Genomic DNA, 25,986 nt, shown 5'->3' with positions numbered 1-25,986 from the left:
CATACAGATACAGAAAAGGCAGGAAGATGGTAACAGTCTTTTCAAATAATTGTAGCTATTCTCTGATACCTCACCAAAACGTCACTATACATCATGAAAGAATGAAAGCAAAAAAAAAATTTTTTTCTATAATTTTAACAATAGTTTTAATTTCCTGAACCCCTGAATGGATCTTAGGGCCTGCAGGATCTCTACACTACATTTTGTGAACTGCTATACTAGAACCTAGGTATTTGTTACCAATTCGTCAAACTTTTCTTCTTTAAAATTCCCTAGCAGAGAAAGATCCAGAAGTACTGCAAAGTGAGATGACTTCCTTTCCACTATTATAAGGGGCAATCTCCCTTAAATATTCCATATTCATTAACATTGACTGTTTATTAAGAATTAGTCACCATGAAATAGCAATAGGGATACAAGAAGAAATAAGTCCCACTTTTAGGGATCTTCTAGTATAGCATGGCAGAGTATACATAAAGTAACAGTAATGCAATGCAGTACTAAAACAGTGGAGTATATATAATATGCTATGATAAAAAACATGAGGAAATAATTTCATCTGGGGTAGAACAGGGGAAAAGCTGTAAAGAGAAAAACACAAAGTTAAATTTAAAAACTTGAATTTTTACAGTGAGTATTTTTGAAAATGTTTATTTTATTTTAACAAGATCAGAGTTCATTAGGTCAACTAACTTATACTGTGATAAAAGGAAAGGAACCTATGGCCGGTCTCTATATAGCTTTTATTTTTTAAAGTCACTTTGGTAACAGGTTGTGCTTTGGGATACATAGTCACTTGAATCACATACCTTGAGAAAAGTTCTCCAATGTTTTCAAGCTCTCCAATGGCCTGCAATCTGCTAAGTGTAGGGTAGAGGGAATACACAGACTCAAGACTGCCTTTACACAACTCTTCCACTTCTTTAACTCTAGTAGCAGAAAAGACAAGACACTTGAAAACTAAGAAAATTTTTTTTTACACATGATAAAAGTTGAGTTCTCATTATAGACCTGTGTGTTGATTTAATAATAGCAATATTCAGAAGCACCAGCATAAGTTAGTGGAAACAAAGTAAGCCTTGGAATTGTATGGACTGAGATCTAAATTCTAGTTTTAACAGTAATGACTGTATAACTTCGTGCACATTACTGGATTCCTCTGAAACAAAGTTTTTTCACTTCCAGAATTATTTTGAAGGTTAGAGAATAAATACAGAAAAAGTCTAACAAAGTAGCCACCACATGATAAGCATTTAAATGGTAGTATTACTTCTGTAAAAAAATACAGGATTTATTAGGTCACAACTACTGTTAACCAAAAAATGTTACATTTGTTTAGCCTGTTATAGTTAAGCTCTTTTTTGTGTATTATCTCATTTGTGCCTCAGACCAAGCCTTTAAGTACTAACTCATTTTACAAAAAGAACATTAAATGCTAAGAGAGGTAAATGACACACAACCATTAGAGATAAGATTAAAATTCTCAGTACATTTGTCCAGGAAAAGAACCAAGGGATGGGAAACAATAAGACTTTTCAGGGTTTAGCATAAATAATAGATCACGGTTCCAAAAGGAAATTTTATTTTTAAAGATAGCATATATTTGAACACATAAGCAAAGAAAAATGTATTATATAAGAAAAAAAAAAGCTCATATAAGTACCTAACGTATGAGAATGCTCTTACATTTAAAACAAAAAATTTAAAGGTAACAATGGTTATATATATATAAATATTTGTGTGTACACATATGTGTGTGTATATATATATTTGTATATATATATTCGTATATATATATTTGACAAGTTACAGAATTCTTTCATATAAAGCATTCAAAATATGAAGATACAGAAAACAATTGTTAAGACAGGAACACTTGTAATTCTTATGCAAACATGTTTGCAAAAGATAAAATTCATCTGAGCACTCATTTCTCAGATGTGGAAAAGCTATGAAATTATCAACTGTTGAATATTTCCTCCCACTTTGGAAATTCTGAGTTTCAACACTGATTCATATGAATTATGAATTACACAAGGAATTTTTTTCAAGGGAGTAAAGGTAATGACAAAAAACAACCTGACCACAGCTATTAGGTCCTTATCCTTTCACCAGTGCAAATCTTTATACTGAAAGTATTCTTCAGGTTTTCAGAAAAGTAGCAATGATCAAAAAGAATAACTCTTTCTTTTTACAATACCTGGCATGTTTGAGACTTTCATAAAAAGTGGAGAATTCTCTGTCTCTTAGAGACTGCAGAGCATTGTACAACAACTCGTGGTAACTGGTTCTTTCCATTTCTTTGCTGTGAAATAATTAAAAAATCAGAGAAAAAAAAATTAAAAACAGAGAATCCTGGTGTGTGTGTATAAACAGCTTCACCAAGAGGCAAAATTTTAAACTACAAGTAGAATTATCTCCATTTAAAAAAATGCATTTCTAGAAAATTTGGTAAGAATCATGAAGAATTCTGTGGATCTTGAAATTCTTCAAGCAGAAAAAAGCAAATTTCTCAGATTTTTTTTTTCCCCAGGCTCTAAACATGTTATATTCCCATTTATTTATGAGATGAACACCTACTATGTGCCTAGTACTAGTCACCAGGTTCTAGATGCAGTGAGTCCATTAGTAGACAAGTCAGATCAGGCCCCCATTCTCATGGAGTTTATGTTCCGGTTTGGAAATGGACGATAAATAAGAAAAATACCAGGACAAAAGACATGTAGAAAAGTAAAACAGGGTAACAAAACAAATGACTGAGTGGTTACTTTAGAATGGAAGGTCAGAAAAGATCTCTCTGAATATGTCACATTATTAAATTACAATCTGACAAGTAGCCACCTTCATGGTAAGAGGAAAAAAAAGAAATATATTTAAGGCTTTAGGTACAGTTTGGCCTAATGGAAAAAAAAAAAACAACCAAACAAGGAGGACTATGTGGCTGAAATATAGCATACAAGGAGAAAAACAGCATACGGAGATTCAGAGGCAAGTAGGAATCAGCTCACAGAGTAAACTGTTTCTAAAATATGAATGCATACCTCTGATTTTACAGCAATCTAACAGTTTGAAATCTGAAAGACTTTCTAATTAATGAATTTTTTTTTCTATGAAAGTGATTAAACATACAATTAATGTGATTTAATTATTCTTTGGTTTATATCATCAAAAGACTTTTACATGAATGCACAATCTTTTATTAGATTAGGTGCCTGGCTTTTCATTCAGAACACATGGGGACCTTACATGTAGGCTAAAGTAATTGTCTTTCTATGCTATTGATTTAGCAGTTTTTATATAAATTATTTCACAAATAAACAGTCTTTTGTGTACCATCCAGTCAATAAAAGGGCCAGCTGAATACATAAAATGTTTGCAGCAGGTAGTGGGAAGGAAAATGCCTGACTTTCTCTTTGGATTTGTAAACAATACATGAGAAGATTCTCATGAGAAAAGAACTTTTATATTTCTCTTTTCAAAAATATCATGAGGGTAGAGGTGCAAAGAGAATGAAATTCAAGCCTGTGTACATTGCTTATTGCTATGTTATTCAAACATTTAGCTTAACAGTATCTACAAAACATAAAAACATAACTCCCACTATAAAAACAGCTCATTGTTTCTAACTAGAGAAATGGCAGTTTTAAATGTCTCAATTCTTCTTACTTGACAGAAATGCAGTGGTCCCACTGCATATTCCTCCATGCTACTTGGTAATGAAGTTCCTGTAGTTCAGCACACCACTCTTTATTTTCATGATCTAATCCTCTTAAATAGATGGAAAGAATATGGCAGAGTCCCAAATTCTGCAAGGCCTGAGCAGGAGTTAAAAAAAAAAAGTAAACAAATAACAATACTAGAGAAACAAAAAACAGCAATCAAACATAAAAAGTAACTTTCAAAATTTCAGTAGTTCACAATATCACTTAAAATCCCAAAATATTGTTTGTGTGTTCCCCCTAAAACATGAAGACAGAGCTCAAAGGGCTCTGATATTTGATAAAAGAATGGATAAGGAATATTAGCCAGGAATGTTAGTAACAGAAATGATAACTTCTGGGACAAACTCTAGTTCAAACTATGAGAAATAGTTTACATGAGATTTTCCATACAAAGGAATTAATTCATGACCAGGCACATTGTATACAGTTCAAGAAATGTCTTCTATTGTTAGCTAAGATTACGACCAACAAATATATACTATCTTTTTAAAAAATTATTTTTAATATAAATTTATTTAATTGGAGGTTAATTACTTTACAATATTGTATTGATTTTGCCATACATCAACATGAATCTGCCACAGGTATACACGTGTTCCCCATCCTGACCCCCCCTCCCTCCTCCCTCCCCATACTATCCCTCTGGATCATTCTAGTACACCAGCCCCAAGCATCTAGTATCATGCATTGAACCTGGACTGGTGATTCATTTCATATATGATATTATACATATTTCAATGCCATTCTCCCAAATCATCCCACCCTCTCCCTCTCCCATAGAGTCCAAAAGACTGTTCTATACATCTGTGTCTCTTTTGCTGTCTCGCATACAGGGTTATCATTACCATCTTTCTAAATTCCATATATATGTGTTAGTATACTGTATTGGTGTTTTCTTTCTGGCTTACTTCATTCTGTATAATAGACTCCAGTTTCACCCACTTCATTAGAAGGATTCAAATGTATTCTTTTCAATGGCTGAGTAATACTCCATTGTGTATATGTACCAATTTTTGGTAGAATTCAGCTGTGAAGCTGTCTGGGCCTGGGCTTTTGTTTGCTGGAAGATTTCTGATTACAGTTTCAATTTCTGTGCTTGTGATGGGTCTGTTAAGAATTTCTCTTTCTTACTGGTTCAGTTTTGGAAAGTTTTACTTTTCTAGGAATTTGTCCATTTCTTCCACGTTGTCCATTTTATTGGCATATAATTGCTGATAGTAGTCTCTTATGAGCCTTTGTATTTCTGTGTTGTCTGTTGTGATCTCTCCATTTTCATTTCTAATTTTATTGACTTGATTTTTCTCCCTTTGCTTCTTGATGAGTCTGGCTAATGGTTTGTCAATTTTATTTATTCTTTCAAAAAACCAGCTTTTAGCTTTGTTGATTTTTGCTATGGTCTCTTTTGTTTCTTTTGCATTTATTTCTGCCCTAATTTTTAAGATTTCTTTCCTTCTACTAACCCTGGGGTTCTTCATTTCTTCCTTTTCTAGTTGCTTTAGGTGTAGAGTTGGGTTATTTATTTGACTTTTTTCTTGTTTCTTGAGGTATGCCTGTATTGCTATGAACTTTTCCATTAGCACTGCTTTTACAGTGTCCCACAGGTTTTGGGTTGTTGTGCTTTCATTTTCATTCATTTCTATGTATATTTTGATTTCTTTTTTGATTTCTTCTGTGATTTGTTGGTTATTCAGAAGTGTGTGGTTCAGCCTCCATATGTTGGAATTTTTAATAGTTTTTCTCCTGTAATTGAGATCTAATCTTACTGCATTACGGTCACAAAAAATGCTTGGAATGATTTCAGTTTTTTTGAATTTACCAAGGCTAGATTTATGGCCCAGGATGTAACCTATCCTGGAGAATGTTCTGTGTACGCTTGAGAAAAAGGTGAAATTCACTGTTTTGGGGTGAAATGTCCTATAGATATCAATTAGGTCTAACTGGTCTATTGTATCATTTAAAGTTTGTGCTTCCTTGTTAATTTTCTGTTTAGTTGATCTATCCATAGGTGTGAGTGGGGTATTAAAGTCTCCCACTATTATTGTGTTATTGTTAATTTCCCCTTTCATACTTGTTAGCATTTGTCTTACATATTGCGGTGCTCCTATGGTGGGTGCATATATATTTATAATTGTTTTATCTTCTTCTTGGATTGATCCTTTGATCATTATGTAGTGTCCTCCTTTCTCTCTTTTCACAGCCTTTGTTTTAAAGTCTATTTTATCTGATATGAGTATTGCTACTCCTGTTTTCTTTTGGTCTCTATTTGCATGGAATATCTTTTTCCAGCCCTTCACTTTCAGTCTGTATATGTCCCTTGTTTTGAGGTGGGTCTCTTGTAGACAACATATATAGGGGTCTTGTTTTTGTATTCATTCTTCCAGTCTTTGTCTTTTGGTTGGGGCATTCAACCCATTTACATTTAAGGTAATTATTGAGAAGTATGATCCCATTGCCATTTACTTTATTGTTCTGGGTTTGAGCTTATACACCCTTTTTGTGTTTCCTGTTTAGAAAATATCCTTTAGCATTTGTTGGAGAGCTGGTTTGGTGGTGCTGAATTCTCTCAGCTTTTGCTTGTCTGTAAAGCTTCTGATTTCTCCTTCATATTTGAATGAGATCCTTGCTGGGTACAGTAATCTGGGGTGTAGGTTATTTTCTTTCATCACTTTAAGTATGTCTTGCCACTCCCTCCTGGCCTGAAGAGTTTCTATCAAAAAATCAGCTGTTATCCTGATGGGAATTCCCTTGTGTATTATTTGTTGTTTTTCCCTTGCTGCTTTTAATATTTGTTCTTTGTGTCTGATCTTTGTTAATTTGATTAATATGAGTCTTGGGGTGTTTTGCCTTGGGTTTATCCTGTTTGGGACTCTCTGGGTTCCTTGGACTTGGGTGATTATTTCTTTTTCCATTTTAGGGAAGTTTTCAACTGTTATCTCAAGGATTTTCTCATGGTCTTTGTTTTTGTCTTCTTCTTCTGGGAATCCTATGATTCAAATGTTGGGGTGTTAAACACTGTCCTGGAGGTCTCTGAGATTGTCCTCATTCCTTTTAATTCGTTTTTCTTATTTCCTCTCTGATTAATTTATTTCTACCATTCTATCTTCTACTTCACCAATCCTATCTTCTGCCTCTGTTATTCTACTATTTGTTGCCTCCAGAGTGTTTCTGATCTCATTTATTGCATTATTCATTATATATTGACTCTTTTTTATTTCTTCTAGGTCCTTGTTAAACCTTTCTTGCATCTTCTCAATCCTTGTCTTCAGGCTATTTATCTGTGATTTCATTTTGATTTCAAGATTTTGGATCATTTTCACTATCATTATTTGGAATTCTTTATCAGGTAGATTCTCTATCTCTTCCTCTTTTGTTTGGTTTAGTGGGCATTTATCCTGTTCCTTTACCTGCTGGGTATTCCTCTGTCTCTTCATCTTGTTTATATTGCTGCGTTTGGGGCGGCCTTTCTGTATTCTGGCAGTTTGTGGAGTTCTCTTTATTGTGGAGTTTCTTCGCTGTGGGTGGGGTTGTAAAGGTGGCCTGTCAAGGTTTCTTGATTAGGGAAGCTTGTGAAGGTGTTCTGGGGGGTGGAGCTGGATTTCTTCTCTCTGGAGTGCAATGAAGTATCCAGTAATGTTATGAGATGTCAATGGTTTTGGAGTAACTTTGGGCAGCCTGTATATTGGAGCTCAGGGCTGTGTTCCTGTGTTGCTGGAGAATTTGCGTGGTATGTCTTGGTCTGGAACTTGTTGGCCCTTGGGTGGTGCTTGGTTTCAGTTTAGGTATGGAGGCGTTTGATGAGCTCCTGTCGATTAATGTTCCCTGGAGTCAGGAGTTCTCCGGTGTTCTCAGGGTTTGGACTTAAGCCTCCTGCTTCTGATTTTCAGTCTTATTTTTACAGTAGTCTCAAGACTTCTCCTTCTATATAGCACCATTGATAAAACATCTAGGTTAAAGATGAAAAGTTTCTCCACAGTGAGGGACACCCAGAGAGGTTCACAGAGTTACATGAGGAGGGAGTCAGAGGTGACCCGAATGAGATAAGGTGGAATCACAGCAAGCTAACCAGTAATCACTTCCTTATGGGCACTCCACCACTGGACCACTCAGAGATGTTCACGGAGTTATACAGAGAAGAGAAGAGGGAGGAAGGAGACAGAGGTGGCCAGGAGGATAAAAGGGGGGAATCAAAAGGAGAGAGGCAGATCCAGTCAGTAATCAGTTCCCTAAGTGTTCTCCACCGTCTGGAACATACAGAGATTCACAGAATTGGGTAGAGAAGAGAGGGGGTAGGGAGGAGACAGAGGCGACCTGGTGGAGAAAAAGGAGAGTCCAAAGGTGGAGAGAGCAGTCAAGCCAGTAATCTCTCTCCCAAGTAAAAATGGGTACTGAAGATTGGGTTCTTACAGGTACAAAATTGATAACAAATACCAAAAAGCAAAGATTAAAAATCTAGAGTAGAGTTTGGAATTTCAAAAATACAATATTAGAGAAAATAAGAAAAAAAGAAAGAGTAAAGAAAAAAAAAAGTCACAAAAATTATAAAATATATATATATATGAAGTTTGCTTTTAAAAAATAGGGTCTTTTTTTTTGCAAAGTAATAGTAGGTTATAAAAGTGAAAATTTAAGGAGTAATAGAGGACTTAACATTATTTTTTAATTAAAAAAAAAGAATGATCGTAAAAATAGTAAAAATATATCTAGGACTTTTTCTGGTGTTGTTGTGAGTATTGTGGGGTCAGTTCATTTTCAGATAGTTCCTTGGTTTGGCTTATATTTCTCAAGATCTATAGGCCCTTTCCTATGTAGTCAGTACTAACGACAGGGTTTTAATCTATTGCACCTGTCACTTCCAAGGTGGTTCCCTCTGTTTTAACTTCTTCTGTTTGCTGATCCCTTCAGTGTCTGATTTCCGCCCTGACACAAAGTGGGTGGTGGTGGACACTTTTTTTAGGTTTAGGCTCACTTGTTCAGTCACGCTGTGGGGAGGGAGGGACGCTGCAAACACATAACACTGGCGTGTGCTCGCAGTGCCTCAGCCACACTGGGCCTGCCCCCACTCACAGTGCGTGTGCCCTCCCTGCCCACACTGCTCAGGCTCTAGGTTGCTCTGCGGGGAACCGTCCAAAGCCGGCCATGGGCTGTATGCATCTCCCAGGTCTAAGCTGCTAAGGTTCATGCACTCCGGTAGTCCTCAGAGGCGCAAACTTTGGCCTGCGTTTTGTGCCCTTCCCAGGTCCAAGCAGCTCAGGTTGATGAGATGTTTGGCAAGTGTGGTCACTGCAACTTATCGCCTTCCCCATCCCTGCCACTGGGTTTTCTGGGTGTACAACCGGCGCACCTTCTCTGGTGGATGTTGACCATCCAGAACCCCAAGAAGTCTTAGTTAGCAAAGAAGCCTGCTTGCAGTTTGGTGGATAATATCTCTCTGGGGCTGCGATTGCCCCCTTCTGGCTCTGGCTGCCTGTCACCAGAGGGGGATGGTCTGCAGCCGGCTAGTTCTGTTCAGTCCTTTGTTCTGCGAGCGGGCCTGGCGGTGTCTTAGGTTAGGGCTTCTTGTGTGGTAGCTATCCCACAGTCTGGTTTGCTAGCCCAAGTTAGTTCCCTCAGATTGCCGTCAGGGCATTCAAGTCCAGTCCTTACTCTAAGCGGTGCAGCCCGCGCCTCCCTGACCAGCCCCCACTCGCTAGTGGCGGGTGCAGGCGTCTGTGCTGCTTCTCCTCTGGGGGAGTTACCGTTGGGCTTGTAATCTGTGGGTTTTAATTATTTATTTATTTTTCCTCCCTGTTATGTTGCCCTCTGTGCTTCCAAGGCTCGCCACAGATTCAGCAGGGAGAGTGTCTCCTGGCGTTTGGAAATTTCTCTCTTTTTAAGACTCCCTTCCTGGGACAGAGCTCTGTCCCTACCTCTTTTATCTCTTTTTTTGTCTTTTATATTTCTTCCTACCTCCTTTCGAAGACAATGGGCTGCTTTTCTGGGTGCCTGATGTCCTCTGCCAGCATTCAGAAGTTGTTTTGTGGAATTTACTCATCATTTAAATGTTCTTTTGATGAATTTGTGGGGGAGAAAGTGGTCTCCTCGTCCTATTCCTCAGCCATCTTAGGAATGCCCTCCTACTTTCACTTTTTACTTTCATGCATTGGAGAAGGAAATGGCAACCCACTCCAGTGTTCTTGCCTGGAGAATCCCAGGGACGGGGAAGCCTGGTAGGCTGCCGTCTATGGGGTCGCACAGAGTTGGACATGACTGAAGTGACTTAGCAGCAGCATCAGTTCTATACTATCTTTCAGGTCAGTCATTTGTCCAATTTACTTGTGTATCCTTCTGAGTTTTAATCCCAGTGAAAGAAAAATAACCTTCAGTCTTAGCCTTGGAGTTCATCTGGTTATGTAAATAGTCCACTGATATACTGAAATAATCTGAGCACTACACAAGCAGTGCTTTACTAAAGCAGGAAAAAAGAGTACCTGAATTATTCCTGCCTGACGAGTTGATGAGGAGATTGTTGTCTCAAGGTCATATGTTACTAAGGCTTTCCCCCACATTGCTTCATGTTCATATGTTCGTAGTCTATAAGAGAAGAGTTTTTAAATGCCTTTGAGTTCTATATGCATGTAACTTCTTTCATAATAGAATTACTATAGCATTATCTATGAAAAAGCAATATACCTAGTAAGGGGTTGTAACATTTTCCCTCCACCACAGCCATAAAGACTATCTGGCTCTCCTATACTTCTGTAGATTTCTAAAAGCAGATCCTAAAAACAGAAAAAAATTTTTTTTTAAATTGAAGGGAAAAAATATCAGTTAATGAATTTAACAAATTTAAATTACATAACATGTTATAAAGGTAAAATATAATGATACTGAAATATATACTAAAGATATGGATTACCAACACAACAAACTGATCTGAGACAACAGAATGACTATAGACTACTTGAAAAGAATTGCTCACAATTTAATGAATTAGATAAGATATAAATCCCAACCTATGATGCTTCTAACATATGCAAAAAAGCCCATAAAAGCAAAAGCAAACAATCCTGTCAACAGCTAAAACTGTACATGGGAAAATGAAGTTCTGCAAAGTCTTACTCTTCAAAAGTGAACTTGGTAAAAAAAGGTTGTAAGGTTTTCTTTAAAAGAAAATTCAAAGTTGCACTATGTAATAATTGGCAAAATGTGATATAAAGAATTGGTTTGATGATTCAAACTTTGCAATAAAATTTACTCAGGAAAGAATTGATTCTGTTTAAAATAATCTCAGTAAAATAAAAATGAAAACAGGAAACAAAACAGAAAGAAGCAAAGGAAAAAAAACAAAGAGAAATGACATTGCATAGAAAATTGATCAAGCACTTTAAATATCTTAATGGTAGTTGCTCCAGGAAATATTTTCTAAACACAAACTGATATTGGCATGTTTATCATTCTAATCAAACTGTTTCTATTCATAAGGATGAAATCAAGCCCACAAGTGTTGGAACATTTAGTCCTGAAGCTAGCACAGTACCTGGAGCACAGGAGATACTCCAAAAACTCAGAAAAGAGGATAAAACTATAAACGAGCAAAATAGAGAAGGAGAACAATCAGGAAAACAGTATCAAAAAGGCAGACAGAATGTATTTCAAGTAAAGCACAGTTGATGGTGTTAAGTGTTAAGTCAAATTAAGGAAGAGGTTGAATGAAAGGTGAGGGCTAGACTTAGTAACATCAAGTTTATGAGTGACATTAGCAGGTGCTATTCAGTGGAAATTGAAACCTTCTTTCACAAGGTTTGGCTGTGATGGGAAGGGAGAAAAAAGGGTGTCACATTAAAGAGAACATAAAGAAAAGGGAAATGATTCTGTGTTCATTTGAAGGAAAATGTTTTTAATAAGAAGAGTCTGAAATGTTTGAATATATTGAGAAGAAGCATGGCACAATAAAAAAATTAAGTTCTTGACAGTTGAAAAACAAAGCACAGAAAAAAAGACAGCAGGAGAAACTGTTCCTCCGCTTTAACAAAAGGAAAGATTACAATGGGAGCAGACAGATGCAGGAAGATTTCTATGCTTGACAGTGTCATATGGTGGCACTTCCTATCTATGTCTCCTATTTTGTCTAAGAAGTAGGAGACACAGTGAAAGCAGAGAAGGGAACATCAGAGATGTAAGCAAACTGAAGAAGATCAAACTCATTTTAAAGGAAGAAAGGTCAAATTAAGAGTCAAATTTAAATTTTTAAATTTAAAAATTTATAGAAGAAGCAATCTGCCCTGAGATGTGATATACAATAAACAAGTAAACAAATAAAAATATAAATGTTAAGTTCTATGAAGAAAATAAACAGAGTACTGTAGCAGAAAAATATATGGTATAATTCACCCTATGAGATAGGTGGTTGTACTTTCATCTTTCTGATAAAGGAACTCAAAGTTGAAAAGATTAAGTAATTTCTGGAAGATTACACAACTAAGGAATAAGGATAGAACTCATTTGCCTAATCCAAGGCCTAAGCTTCAAACCATGAATTTAACATATTTGACAGTCCAAAAAGTAACTTCAGTTTGAAAATCAAATGACAAATCTATATAGTCTTTATAACAAAACAATAGTCTAAAGTGCAAAACAAATATTAACATTTATAATAAAGTCTGTAATATATACCTGTAAACTTATCCCAGTTTCTTCCTTACTTTTTTCACTCAAACTGGAAATAGTTGTATTTTGGCTTCCTTCTTCAAATGTAAGACTTCTGTTTGTCACAAGAGCATCTCTTTTAATGGGAATATACTATTTTGAGGCTTGCTAATATGTATACCATAAACTTTGAAAGAAAAAACTAACAAAGGTTACAAATAAAATATAATAAACCATTTATACTTGAAAACAATACCAAGCCTAGAATAGAAAAGGATTTTGTGAGTATTAGGTCTTTGAATGAAAATTACATTTTAACCACAGTCTCATTTATGGAAAAGCGATATGCCAAAATATGCTTATTTTTACAGAGCTTAAAAATAGAGCAGAAGCCCTTGAGTTCAATTCCTAAATGTTCTGTCAGTGATTTAACCTGAAGTTTAACCTCACTGGGGCTTCCCTAGTGGCCCAGAGGGTAGAATCTGCCTGCGATGTGGGAGACCTGGGTTTTGATCCCTGGGTCAGGAAGATCTCCCAGAGAAGGAAATGACTACCCACACCAGTATTCTTGCCTGGATAATTCCACAGACTGAGGAGCCTGGCAGGCTATAGTCCATGGGGTTCAAAAGAGTCGGACACGAATGAGCGACTTAACACTTACTTACATAACCTCATTAATAAACACAGGCATGCAAATTAAGACCACACCTGAGATACCACTTAACACTTGATAATTTGGCAAAACTTAAGAAATCTAATAGTGTTGAAAAGGAAGTGGACCAGTAGAACCACAGGTAATAAGTGACAGAATTAGAACTCAGATTTGTCTACATTTTGCTATTAACGAACTTGAATAGGAAACCTAAGAGAGCAATTCACTTTTGTGACCTGATATGTTTGTAAACTGTTGAGTATTTTGCTTTTATACTTTTCCTGATCACTTTAGATTTACCAAATTCTCAGTTCACCTGAGTCACTGAAGAAAATCAGCATTCCCTACCCTTTCTATGGGAAAGGGAATACCCACTTCAGTATTCTTGCTTGGAGAATCCCGTGGACAGAGGAGCCTGCCAGGCTACAGTCCATGGAGTTGCAAGAGTTGGACATGACTTAGTGACTAAACCACCACCACCCTTTCTATACACCTCATGTCTGTTTGCCCTCCCTTGTCCATTAGGCATTTGAAAAAAAAAAAATCAGATTGTCAAAGCAAACAGCAAGTCCCATTTATGAAGCACTTCTCCCCTAAAGCTAACCAAAATAAAATCCAGGCACCTTTGCTTGTTAAACAAGCAATTTTGCAAAAATTTGCCACATTCTATATAATCACTTATTCTCAAATTAAAAGAGCTTTTATTTATACTCAGATAAGAACTGTTATTCACCCCTGATTAGTAAAAAATGTTATTCTATGGAGCCAAGATACTGAGGTGCACTCACATTAAAATTACTACAAAGTATGCAGGGTTTCTGCCAAATTTTTAAGACCTAAAGTAGTCAAAAATCAATTTCTTAGTCATTTTACTTATCTTTGTACAAAGTAAAGTCTTAAGCATTCACAAACATGTCAATTACACATTATACATATGATCTACACACTGTCAATTTTGGGGGGTATTTTAATAAAATCTAGAAATTACATTCCAATTCTATTAAGCTATAGTTTATAAGTATACTGATATATAAGGGTATACTGATCACACTGTAGATTTTTAACAGTTTTTAATTGAAAAGGAGAAATTAAAACAAATGAGAGCATTAAGTGAACCAGTCTGAGTCTACTAAATTAATCATATCTGAACTAGGATCTGAACTCTGGTGCCTGGTTTTCCACAATCCAAAAACCATACTGCTTTCAGCTTAATGATAATCCAAAGTAGAGATTATAGGTAGCAAGCATAAGAAATGCATCAATATAACACTTCTTTGCTATTTCAATTTTGTAGTATGAGTGATTTCATGGTGGGAAAGTGAGGCTAACTATAAAAATAAATATTTACTGTAAAGAAATTATTCTCCAATTTAAAATTAATTAATTAAAAAATAAACACTAAGCTATTTCAAACGAACGAAGATTTGAGGAAGGCCATTAGGACAGTAAACTGTATTTTTTACTCTTCAAGTTTCTTGGCTACTTTTTGCTTTTTTCTATTATCTAATATTATACTTGTTAAACTCTTATGAGAGTTCTAACTCAGAGGAAAAGCAAAGTAAAGAAGTAGGAATCCAGGTAGACACCAAAACAATGAAAGCAATTTAGTCACAGATTACATTACTTCTAGTCAATAAGTAAAATGGATCTTGAATAAAGTGAGAGAACAGTGGTAAACAATTTAAAATTAGGGAATCATTCAACCATTTGAGAAATAATTATTGATCACTTATATAAAGTTCCCAATGCTAGTTACTACAGGGAATACAGAGAAAAGTAAGGATGATCTCTGTCCTCCAGAAGTTTATCTGTATAATTTTTATAATTATTGAGTAATAAACATCTCTAGTTCAGGGCAGAATTGCTTATTTCTTTAACATACTTTTATTATCTTTCTCCTTAAAAGGTAAGAAAGTGCTTATTTAAATTATCTTTTAAATGGGAGAGTGGAAGTAAAACACATCTTTAATATATACTTTTAATGAAACAAATTCGACACCAATTTTACAAACCAAAACTTCCAAATCCCGTTACCTTTTCTCTTGATCATCTAAGTTCTTCTTATCTGCATAGATTTCTGCATAGAGCAATGCTGTAAAATGAGCAGCACAAGACTGAGCTACTTTGGCAACCTCTAGATAATTCAACTCCAGCCAGAAAGCATCATCAAAAACTGTTCCTGAAGAAGGTCTAAAGAAAAAATTTAAATATAGTCACATCCATTTCTTTAACTTACATACCAAAAGTATGTTGATATAGAATACAATGGTAGCCAGTGCTAGTTAAAAAGAAAATTACATTCAAATAACCAAAAACCACATATCCCCAATATATAACAATAAACACCTAAGATAATATAGAGTTCCAGCACTCTTTTTGGATCACATACCTATTAGAAAATCTGATAAAAGCTATGGACCATCATCCCATAAAATTTTGAGGTTCATACTTGCCCCTCACCAAGGGATCCATGGACCACAGGCTAAGAATAGGCTATACAGTATACAGTAAAAACACATACACAAGTGGTTTTAAATGATCAATTTAATGAAAATATTGTTCTTCTAAGACACATTTACACGTCATTCCTATTAGTTATTTTTCTTCTCAGCTAGTTGCCTAGGTTGAGGTTATTTAACAAAAATCTTCCATGGTGATAACAGTAGGCCCTAGTTGGAAGGGAGGATATTATCTTTCTCAAAACAATTTTATAGAGATGTGACAAGGCAGTAGTTAAGAAAATTGGTATTAAAGCAGGAAACTCTAGCTAAGTTCAAATCCAGCTGGGTTACCTACTATAAGCTGTATGAATTTTGGAACGTAACTTCTTAAGCCTCAGTTTCTTCATTTGCAAAACCAGGAAATAATATATACCTCAGAGAACAGCTGTAATGAGCAAATAATGCTTATAAAGCTGATGAATAAAGTACCTATCACATAGCCAAGACTTTTAACTATAGCTATTCTGAGAAACCAGTCCTAAAGGAAATCAGTCCTGAGTGTTCATTGGAAGGATTGATGTTGAAGCTGAAACTCCAATACTCTGGCCACCTGATGCGAAGAGCTGACTCATTTGAAAAGGCCCCGATGCTGGGAAAGATTGAAGGTGGGAGAAGGGGACAACAGAGGAAGAGATGGTAGGATGGCATCACTGATTCAATGGACATGAGTTTGAGTAAACTCCGGGGGTTGAGATGGACAGGGAGGCCTGGTGTGCTATAGTCCATGGGGTCACAAAGAGTCAGGCACGACTGAGCAACTGAACTGAACTGATTCTGAGAAACACGAACCTGAACTCAAGTCCTTACTCTATATTCTATGTCCCAGCCATATTCTCTCAAGAATCTTCTTTAAGGCCTTATTTAGAATAAAAACTTAATATTGAGAAATTTTATCTTCTTGAAAGCTAACCAAAGTAAATACTTCTCTAACTCAATGGTAAATATAAAATGAATAATTCAGAGGTGAAACTGCCTCCCAACACTGAGAAAAGAGATGCTGTCAGTTAAAGTTTTGAATGGGGTTTCTCACAAGAGGATTCAATATAAAACAATATAGTGAATCAGTAATTTTCTAACCAGAAACACAGACACTGAAAGGCCAAAGACTTCTTTTTCTAAGCATGAGATGGCAAGCATGAGGAGGATACAGAGAAGTAAATTTTTAAGATGTAAATGCATTTAGGTAAAAAAATGTTTCCAAATTCCACTACCAATTTTTTATTTTCTCCCACTATTCCCTCCCACTCTTTATCAGTCACTGCCACTACCACCATACAAACTAATGAGACATCAATGCTTACCTATTCAAGTTACAGGCTTACTACATTATTTCTTTAAAGCTCTGGTCAACTCTGGAGCAGTACAAACCTGTCGACCATCCTCTCTATCAATTCCTGTACTCATTGTTAAACATCTCAAAAAAAAAAAAATAGGAACAAAAATACTGAATTATAAAGCAATTTATCAGAATCAAGATAATAACACTGCTATAAACAGTATCACTATATAGAATCACAGATTTTGAGGACCATGTAACACAGTAAAGAAACTTGTGCTTCATAATAAAGACAAATAAAGGAACTTTTTTACATAATTCTAACTACTTTTGAGACAAAAGTAAAGAGAAAAGTTAAAAGAGGAGCAATGCAACTAAAAGTAACCTGGAAAATCACTATTCCTTTTCCATTACTATAAACGAAATAAACTAAAGCCCCCAGAGACTGAATGATTTAGCAAAGATAACACTGTTCCTATTATAGTTGGAGCTAGAATTCAGTGCTCAGTCGCTCAGTTGTGTCTGACTCTTTGTGACCCCAAGGACAGTAGCCTTCCAGGCTCCTCTGTCTGTGGGATTCTCTGGGCAAGAATGCTGGAGTGGGTTGCCATTTCCTTCTCCAAGAATTCAGAGTTCCTACAGTATTCAAAGTCTCGTAATTTATCTTGTAATAACCTATAATGGAAAATAATCTGAAAAAAAACCCATATATATAACTGAATCACTTTGCTGAACACCAGAAACACAATATTATAAATCAACTATACTCCACTTAAAAAAGTAGAGTTCCTGACTTTGATTTCACCAAATCAAAGTCATATTCACCCTGAATATGGATTTATTCATATGGATTTATTTCAAGGAGATATAAGCACCACACATATTAAATACAGCACCTTGTAACAGCCATTACCTCAAATAATCATGTTAAAATTCAGTCAGCAATAACAAGTTACACTTCTAAATACTAAAACTCAAGAACCAGTAGTCACATTACCTCTTTTGTCTCCTCATGTAGTCCACAACAGCAAGCATCGTTCTTTGTGATTTTTTATCCACATGGCATCGAAAAAAGTGCTCTGACTCTGACAAAGAAAGAGATGTCCCATCAGTCCCAGACAGGTGTGCTTAGGCGTCCTCTTTTGTCTGGAATTGTCTTCCTCTACACTATAAGGTTCTAGCACAAAATGGGCTCTTAATAAATATGAATCAACAAATGGAATTTAATGACATTTCTTTTTCTTTTAAAAGAAACTATATACTTAATAAGATTAAGAATTTAACTAATTTATATTTATTTCTGTAGAGGACTAATGCATTGATTTAGTAACTATTTACATAGGACTTTTTAATGTACTAGGTAGGTGCTCAGTATACAATGGTATAAGAAAGACTATTTCTGACCAAATGGAACTCAATGACTAGCCTAAGAGACTCTTAACACAGTGTGATATGTGCTATGATAAAGTTTAGAATATCAGAGAGGTATATTAAAAAAGAACACTGAACAAGAAGAGTTTCACAGAAAAGAATGGTATCTAAAAAACTAATGTTTCATTTGGAGAGGAAGAACGAATAGTGTTCCAGACAACAGTAAGATGGCTGAAACAAGAACGAACATGGAGAATTTACTGAAAGATTTCATGTATTGAACCACAGAGCTGGAAAGCAGCTGTGGACAAAGAAAACTAGATGAACTAATGTTATTTTATAACACAGAACTCCCAGGATTTGGTGATGAGATGAGACATGTAAGTTTCAGGCTTAAACCACTGCATGCTCTTTATTGAAAAGAGGAGGCTGGGGGACAGAGGTGAAGATGATAAATTTACCTTTGGACAGCTGAATTTGAGATGTACTAGGACATTCAAATGAAGGCAGTGAGACTTATAGACATCAGAAAAGAAACCATTTGATAGACATCTATATACTTTCCTCTTCAATCGTAGGTTTTATATGTGAAATTTAAAGTTTCATTTACAACAATAAAAATATTGGCATAAAATAAAACTGCCTGGTTTTATGTTTGAAAGGCTATAGCACAAACATGCATAAACAACTGATAAAGATGAAAAAAAGTCTTAGTCAACTGTACTGGTCTTGAAGTACAGTATGTGAATCTAGTTTTATGTTTGTACATAAAATACATTAATAATACATATTCAGGATGTATTAATCTGTAAGTTAACATCACAGATCTATAAATCTTTTCCTTTTTTCAAATTCAGGTTTGAAAAACTGACCAATAATGAGCCCTCCACAATGTATTGATGTTATTGTTTAGTTGCTAAGTCATGTCTGACTCTCTTGCGACACTGTGAACTATAGCCCACCAGGCTCCTCTCTCCATAAAATTTATCAGACAAGAATACTGGAGTGTGTTGCCATTTGCTTTTCCAGGGAATCTTCCCAACCCAGGGATCAAATTCACATCTCTTGCACTGGCAGGCAGATTCTTTACCATTGAGCCACCAAGGAAGCCCATGTGTATTCAATTCTTGGTTTAACTTCTCCTGCAATAAGCTCTCAGCATGGGAAATACTTCTTATACAACAGCACGGAAGGAGGGTAAGTTACAAAAGTTTAAGTAAAACATAGTCCAATCTTTCTTTAAAAAAACTAATGTATATGCCAAATGTTAATTATAGTAATCCCAGATCACGGAACTATAAGTAATTCTGCCAGCAACAAGCACAGTGTTTAATATGCACTAAATACTCAATCAGTTGCTCCATTAATACTAGTCTATATTTAATGAGGGTACTATGCATTAAGTATTATCCTAGGTGTTTTACACACAATATTTCTTTTTTTTTTTTTAATTAATTTTTTAAAATTTAATTTTAAAATCTTTAATTCTTACATGTGTTCCCAAACATGAAACCCCCTCCCACCTCCCTCCCCATAACATCTCTGTACACACAATATTTCATCGAAAACTTGTTACAACTTTTATCTCCATTTTACAGATGGCAGAATAGATGTTTAGAGGTTATGAGATTAAGCCTACAAAGTGCCTTGATGGGACTCAAACAATATCTTTCTCTAGAACTGAGACTTTAACAGTATAAAGTTGAGAAATTTAACAGAATACCTGAATCCAAATTTGCAGGGGTTGTAGATCGGCTTGTTTGTGAAGAGTGTTTGAAACAGCTAGTGAAAAATCCTTGAATGTGTGTAGAAAGGAGATTTCTCCATGATTCATCTGTATCTTGTAGTAGAATATCATGAATCAAATATGGAAGCACAGTCTGACAAAAGTCAGTTTTCACCTAAAATATACAAACACATCCAGTCAATAGTTTTGAGTAAAAACATTTTACTTAAAATATTCATTCCCTGTTAATGACATAAGCCACGAACTCCATATACTACAAAAAACGTACAAAAAAAATATGTACGAGGTAGTGTTGTTTTTTTTTTAATCAAACTAACCTGGAACATCCATATAGAACATATATATAACACTAAAATAGTTCATTTCCAGTCGAAGCTATTTGCATATAATGAAATAGGGTATTGCTTAAAAATATAATTACTATGTGACTATTGTAAAAAATATTTGATATACAAAAACTGTTACTATAACAGATTTGACAAAGGGGAAAATGAGGATCAACATTTAAGAGAAAAAGCTGAAAACAGGATTTTAGCACTTTTTCTACAGAGAATGAAGAACTCTAACAGTCATGTTTAAAAGTTTACATTTTTAATAAACCCTAATTTCGGAGCTGACTGTGGCTCAGATCATGAACTCCTTATTGCAAAACTCAGACTTAAATTGAAAAAGGTAGGGAAAAACACTAGGCCATTCAAGTATGACCTAAATCAAATGCATTATGATTATACAGTGGAAGTTACAAATAGATTCAAGAGATTAGATCTGATAGACACTGTGCCTCAAGAACTATGGACAGAGGTTTGTGACATACAGGAGGCAGTGATCAAAATCACCTCCAAGAAAACGAAATGCAAATAGGCAAAATGGTTATCTGAGGAGGTCTTACAAATAGCTGAGAAAAAAGACAAGCAAAAGACAAAGGAGAAAAGGAAAGATATACACATCTGAATGAAGAATTTCAAGAATAGCAAGAAGAGATAAGAAAGCCTTCCTCAGTGATCAATGCAGAGAAATAGAGGAAAACAATAGGATGAAAAAAATCATGGCATCCAATCCCATCACTTCATGGCAAACAGATGGGGAAAAAATGAAAACTGTGACAGACTTTATTTTCTTTGGCTCCCAAATCACTGCGGACGGTGACTGCCGTCATGAAAGACGCCTGCCCCTTGGAAGAAAAGCTATGAAAAACCTAGACAGCATATTAAAAAGCAGAGACATCACTTTGCTGACAAAGGTCCATATAATCAAAGCAAGAGCTGGACCATAAGGAAGTCTGAACACCAAAAAATTGATGCTTTTGAATTGTGATGCTGGAGTAGTCTCTGGAGAGACCCTTAGACAACAAGATTAAAACAGTCAACCCAAAAGGAAATCAACCCCGAATATCCATTTGAAATACTGATGCAAAAGCTGAAGCACCAATACTTTGGCCATCTGATGTGAAAAGTCAACTCATTAGAAAAGACCTTATTACCGAGAAAGATTGAGGGCAGGAGAAGAAGGAAGGACAGAGGATGAGATGGTTAGATGGAATCATCAACTCAATGGACATGAGTCTGAGCAAACTGCAGGAGACAGTGAAGAAAAGGGAAGACTGGTGTGTTGCAGTTCATGGGGTTGCAAAGAACTGACTCAGTGACTGAACAACAATAACAAAGAAAGCATGTCACAGATTTGATGCAGAAAAAGCTTTTGACACCCATTTATGATTTAAAAAACAAAACAAAAAAACTCTCCAGAAAGCAGGAATAGAGGGAACCTACCTCAACCTAATAAAGGCCATGTATGACAAAACCAAAACTAACATCACACTCAACAGTGAAAAACTGAAAACATTTTCTCTAAGATCAGAAACAAGATGTCTACTCCCGCCATTTTTATTCAGCATAGTTTTGGAAGTCCTAGCCATGGCAATCAGAGAAAAAAATAAGAAATAAAAGAAATCCAAATTGGAAAAGAAGAGGTGAAACAGTCACTGTTTGCAGATGACATGATACTATACATAGAAAACCCTAAATGTGCTACCAGAAACTTCTAGAGTTATTCAATGAATTTGGTAGTTTCAAGATACAAAGTTAATACACAGAAATCTCTTGCATTCCTATACACTAACAATGAAAGACCAGAAAGAGAAATCAAAGAAAAAGTCCCATTTACCACTGCATTAAAAAAATAAAATAGGATTTCCCTGGTGGTCCAATGCCTCCCAACGCAGGGGGCATGGGTTCAGTCCCTAGTTGGGGAACTCACAAGGCTCATAGAGTGGCGAAGGGAAAAAATAAAATAAAATACCTAGGAATATACCTACCTAGGAGGCAAAAGACCTGTACTCAGTAAACTATAAAACACTATCGAAAGAAATCAAAGATGAAACAAATAGATGGAAAGATATACCACATTCCCGGACTGGAAGAATCAATGTTATAAAAATCACTATATCTACCCAATGCAATCTATAGATTCACTGCAACCCTATTAAACTACCAATGGCATTTAACCAGATCTAGAAAAAAGAATTTTACAATTTCTATGGAGAGACAAAAGACCCTGAATAACCAAAGCAATCTTGAGAAAGAAAAATGGAGCTGGAGGAAATGGGCTTCCTGACTTCAGAATATACTACAAAGCTACAGTAATCAAGACAATACGATACTGGCAGAAAAACAGAAATATACATTATCAGTACAGGATAGAAAGCCCAAAGACAATGCCATGCACATATGGTCCCCTAATCTATGACAAAGGAGGCAAGAATATACAATGGAGAAAAGACAGTCTCTTCAGTAAGTGGTACTGAGAAAACTAGACAACTACATGTAAAAGAATGAAATTGGAACACCTGTTAACACCATCCACAAAAATAAACTCAAAATGGATTAAAGACTTAAATGTAAGGCCAGATATTATAAAACTGTAGAGGAAAACATAGGCAGAACACTCTGATAATAAATCACAGAAAATCTTTTTTGATTCACCTCCTGAATCAATGAAAATAAAAATAAACAAAGGGGACCTAATTAAACTTAAAGCTTTTGCACAGCAAAGGAAACCATAAATGAAATGAAAAGACAAACCCACATAATGGGAGAAAATCTTTGCAAATCAAGCAAGAGACAAGGAACTCCTCTCCAAAATGTACAAACAGCTCATGCAACTCAGTATCAGAAAAATAAATAAATAAATAAATAACTGGATGGAAGATCTAAATATTTCTCCAAAGACACACCAAAGACATGCCAAAAAGCAAAAGAAAAGATGTGTAACATCACCAATTATTAGAGAAATGCAAATCAAGACTACAATGAGGTATCACCTCAATCAGTCAGATGGCCATCATCAAAAACTGTACAAACAATAAGTGCGGCCTCCTACACTATTGGGGGAATGTAAGTTGGTATAGTCAATATGGAGAATAGTATGGAGGTTCCTTAAAAAACTAAAAATAGAGCTACCATATGATCCTGCAAGCCCACTCCTGGACATATTTATCCAGAGAAAACCATAATTCAAAACAACACAGGTACCCCAACGTTCACTGCAGCATTATTTCCAACATCCAGGACATGGAAGCAATCTACGTGTCTATCAACAGAGGAATGGATAAAGAAGATGTGGTACATATATACCTGGCCATAAAAAGAACAAAATAATGATATTTGCAGCAACCTGGAGGGACCCAAAGATTGTCAGACTGAGTGACTTAAGTCAGAGAAAGGTAAATATCATAGCTTTTATTTAGAATCTAAAAAAAATGGCACACATGGACTTATTTACAAAATAGAAACAGGGTCAGAGAGTCAGATGTAGAATATAATTTATGGTTCCAGGATAGGGGGTGGGTATAAACTGGGAAACTGTGACTGACATATACACACTACTATATATAAAACAGATAACTAATAAGGATCTATTGTATAAAACAGGGAACTCTTTTTAATACTCTTTAAAGATTCATATGGGAAAAGAATCTAAAAAAGAGTGGGTACATGTATAACTGGTTCACTTTGCTGTACAGCAGAAATCAACACAACATTGTAAACCCATTATATTTCAATAAAAAAAAATCACAGAAAGTTAATGACAATGACCTCAATAGAAGTAAATTTAAAAAGTTAGAACAGACCTTTGGTTAACACAAATAATTTCTAATCATCTGTATTTTAACTATCATTAGTAACATGTTATTTATGACACCCCCTTAGAACTCATCTGCAATGTAGCTACCTCACAGCTGAAAAGTCCTATATAAAAAGATGCTCTGTTGAATGGGTTCACAACAGCTGAGTATAAGTTATTTTGCATGAAGGGGATGTGCAGTACACAGAACTCTTTTTTTATATATAGGCCATGAACATGAACAAAAAAGCAAAATGGAATGGGACAAGCAAAGAAAATTATGATGAGAAAGCTCAAATTAAAAAAACAGAAGTAGAAAGGGTATGAGTCAGACTAATCTTACCTCACACATTGGCTTTAATAACTGAAGGACTTCACTTTTTGTGCCACCACTATTCAAAAAGGCACAAGTCAGTGTCTTTAACCAAATGTCATGATTTTCACTTTGAGGAATCCACAGGCTTGTATCATCCAAGCCTTCTAAAGGACTTTCTTTGTCAAGTCTTGGTACTTCTAAAAACTAGAAAAAAGTGATCAGAAAATGTAAATACAGTAACCAGAAACACATTTTATCTTTCTTATGCCAAACAAATATCTAGGCATAAATAAACATGTTTCCAAATAAAATTAAATATAGTTAAAACTAAATCTAGAGGCATCAGTTACTTTTAAAAATTAAAATACAATTACGCTTATGAAAGGCAGAATCTGTTGAAAATTTACTGATCTAAACAGGAGGAAACTTCTACTCTCAGTTTATTAGCGGTATGTTGAATCACAGACTCTCTGCCTTATATATGTAACCAGTCCAAATCTACCATACAGAACTGATTTCAGGATGAAATGAAATTTTAAAATCTTAAAACTGCAGTGTTTTACAGGTTATAGTATTCAGTTCAGTTCAGTTCCTCAGTCGTGTCTGACTCTTTGCAACCCCATGAACTGTAGCATACCAGACCTTCCTGTTCATCACCAACTCCTGGAACTTGCCCAAACTCATGTCCATTGAGTTGGTGATGCCATCAAACCATCTCAACCTATCGTCCCCTTCTCCTGCCTTCAATCTTTCCCAGCATCAGGGTCTTTGCTAATGAGTCAGTTCTTCACATCAAAGTACTGGAGCTTCAGCTTCAGCATCAGTCCTTTTGATGACTATTCAGGACCGATTTCCTTTATAATAGTTTATACTTTATAATGTTCCTTATACTTGTATAATTTATAATTTCAGGACTGATTAATAAGTTTATACTGCCAATAATTTAACTAAGACCAAAATTATATTTATGATACATTATGTTACTGAAGTTAAATTGGTGAAAACTCAATGGCATATTTCTCAGTTGCTTTATGAAAAGAAAATATTAAAGAAAAATGCTTAGATTAAAAAAGAAAATTAAAAAACGCTTACTCCTTGGAAGAAAAGTTATGACCAACCTAGACAGCATATTCAAAAGCAGAGACATTACTTTGCTGACTAAGGTCCATCTAGTTGAGGCTATGGTTTTTCCAATAGTCATGTATGGATGTGAGAGTTGAACTGTGAAGAAGGCTGAGCACCGAAGAATTGATGCTTTTGAACTGTGGTGTTGGCGAAGACTCCTGAGAGTCCCTTGGACTGCAAGGAGATCCAACCAGTCCATTCTGAAGGAGATCAGCCCTGGGATTTCTTTGGAGGGAATGATGCTGAAGCTGAAACTCCAGTACTTTGGCTACCTCATGCGAAGAGTTGACTCACTGGAACAGACTGATGTTGGGAGGGACTGGGGGCAGGAAGAGAAGGGGACAACAGAGGATGAGATGGCTGATGGCATCACTGACTCGATGGATGTGAGTCTGAGTGAACTCTGGGAGTTAGTGATGGACAGGGAGGCCTGGCATGCTGTGATTCATGGGGTCGCAAAGAGTCAGACACGAGTGAGCGACTGAACTGAACTGAACTGAAGAGTTCTTAAGTCTCTTTCATAGAGTCC

At 35.6% G+C, this 25,986-nt stretch overlaps 1 protein-coding gene across 1 annotated transcript in view; it reads right to left on the bottom strand.

The window, feature by feature from the left end:
• ATM (ATM serine/threonine kinase) overlaps window positions 1–25,986 on the bottom strand; it is a 141,836-nt gene that overhangs the window by 39,873 nt on the left and 75,977 nt on the right. The window contains exons 35-44 of the mRNA XM_068988664.1: window positions 24,360–24,536; window positions 19,871–20,048; window positions 17,774–17,861; window positions 15,034–15,189; window positions 12,375–12,462; window positions 10,392–10,480; window positions 10,190–10,292; window positions 3,667–3,815; window positions 2,201–2,305; window positions 810–929 (exon numbers count right to left, since the gene is read on the bottom strand). Coding sequence (XP_068844765.1) covers window positions 810–929; window positions 2,201–2,305; window positions 3,667–3,815; window positions 10,190–10,292; window positions 10,392–10,480; window positions 12,375–12,462; window positions 15,034–15,189; window positions 17,774–17,861; window positions 19,871–20,048; window positions 24,360–24,536 — 1,253 coding nt within the window. The remainder of the gene's footprint in view (window positions 1–809; window positions 930–2,200; window positions 2,306–3,666; window positions 3,816–10,189; window positions 10,293–10,391; window positions 10,481–12,374; window positions 12,463–15,033; window positions 15,190–17,773; window positions 17,862–19,870; window positions 20,049–24,359; window positions 24,537–25,986) is intronic.

The sequence above is a fragment of the Capricornis sumatraensis genome, chromosome 16, assembly GCF_032405125.1.
Source record: "Capricornis sumatraensis isolate serow.1 chromosome 16, serow.2, whole genome shotgun sequence".
NCBI classification, from domain to species: Eukaryota; Metazoa; Chordata; class Mammalia; order Artiodactyla; family Bovidae; genus Capricornis; species Capricornis sumatraensis.
The sequence above is the reverse complement of the archived record's forward strand: the minus strand, read 5'-3'. Positions and strand labels throughout refer to the sequence as shown.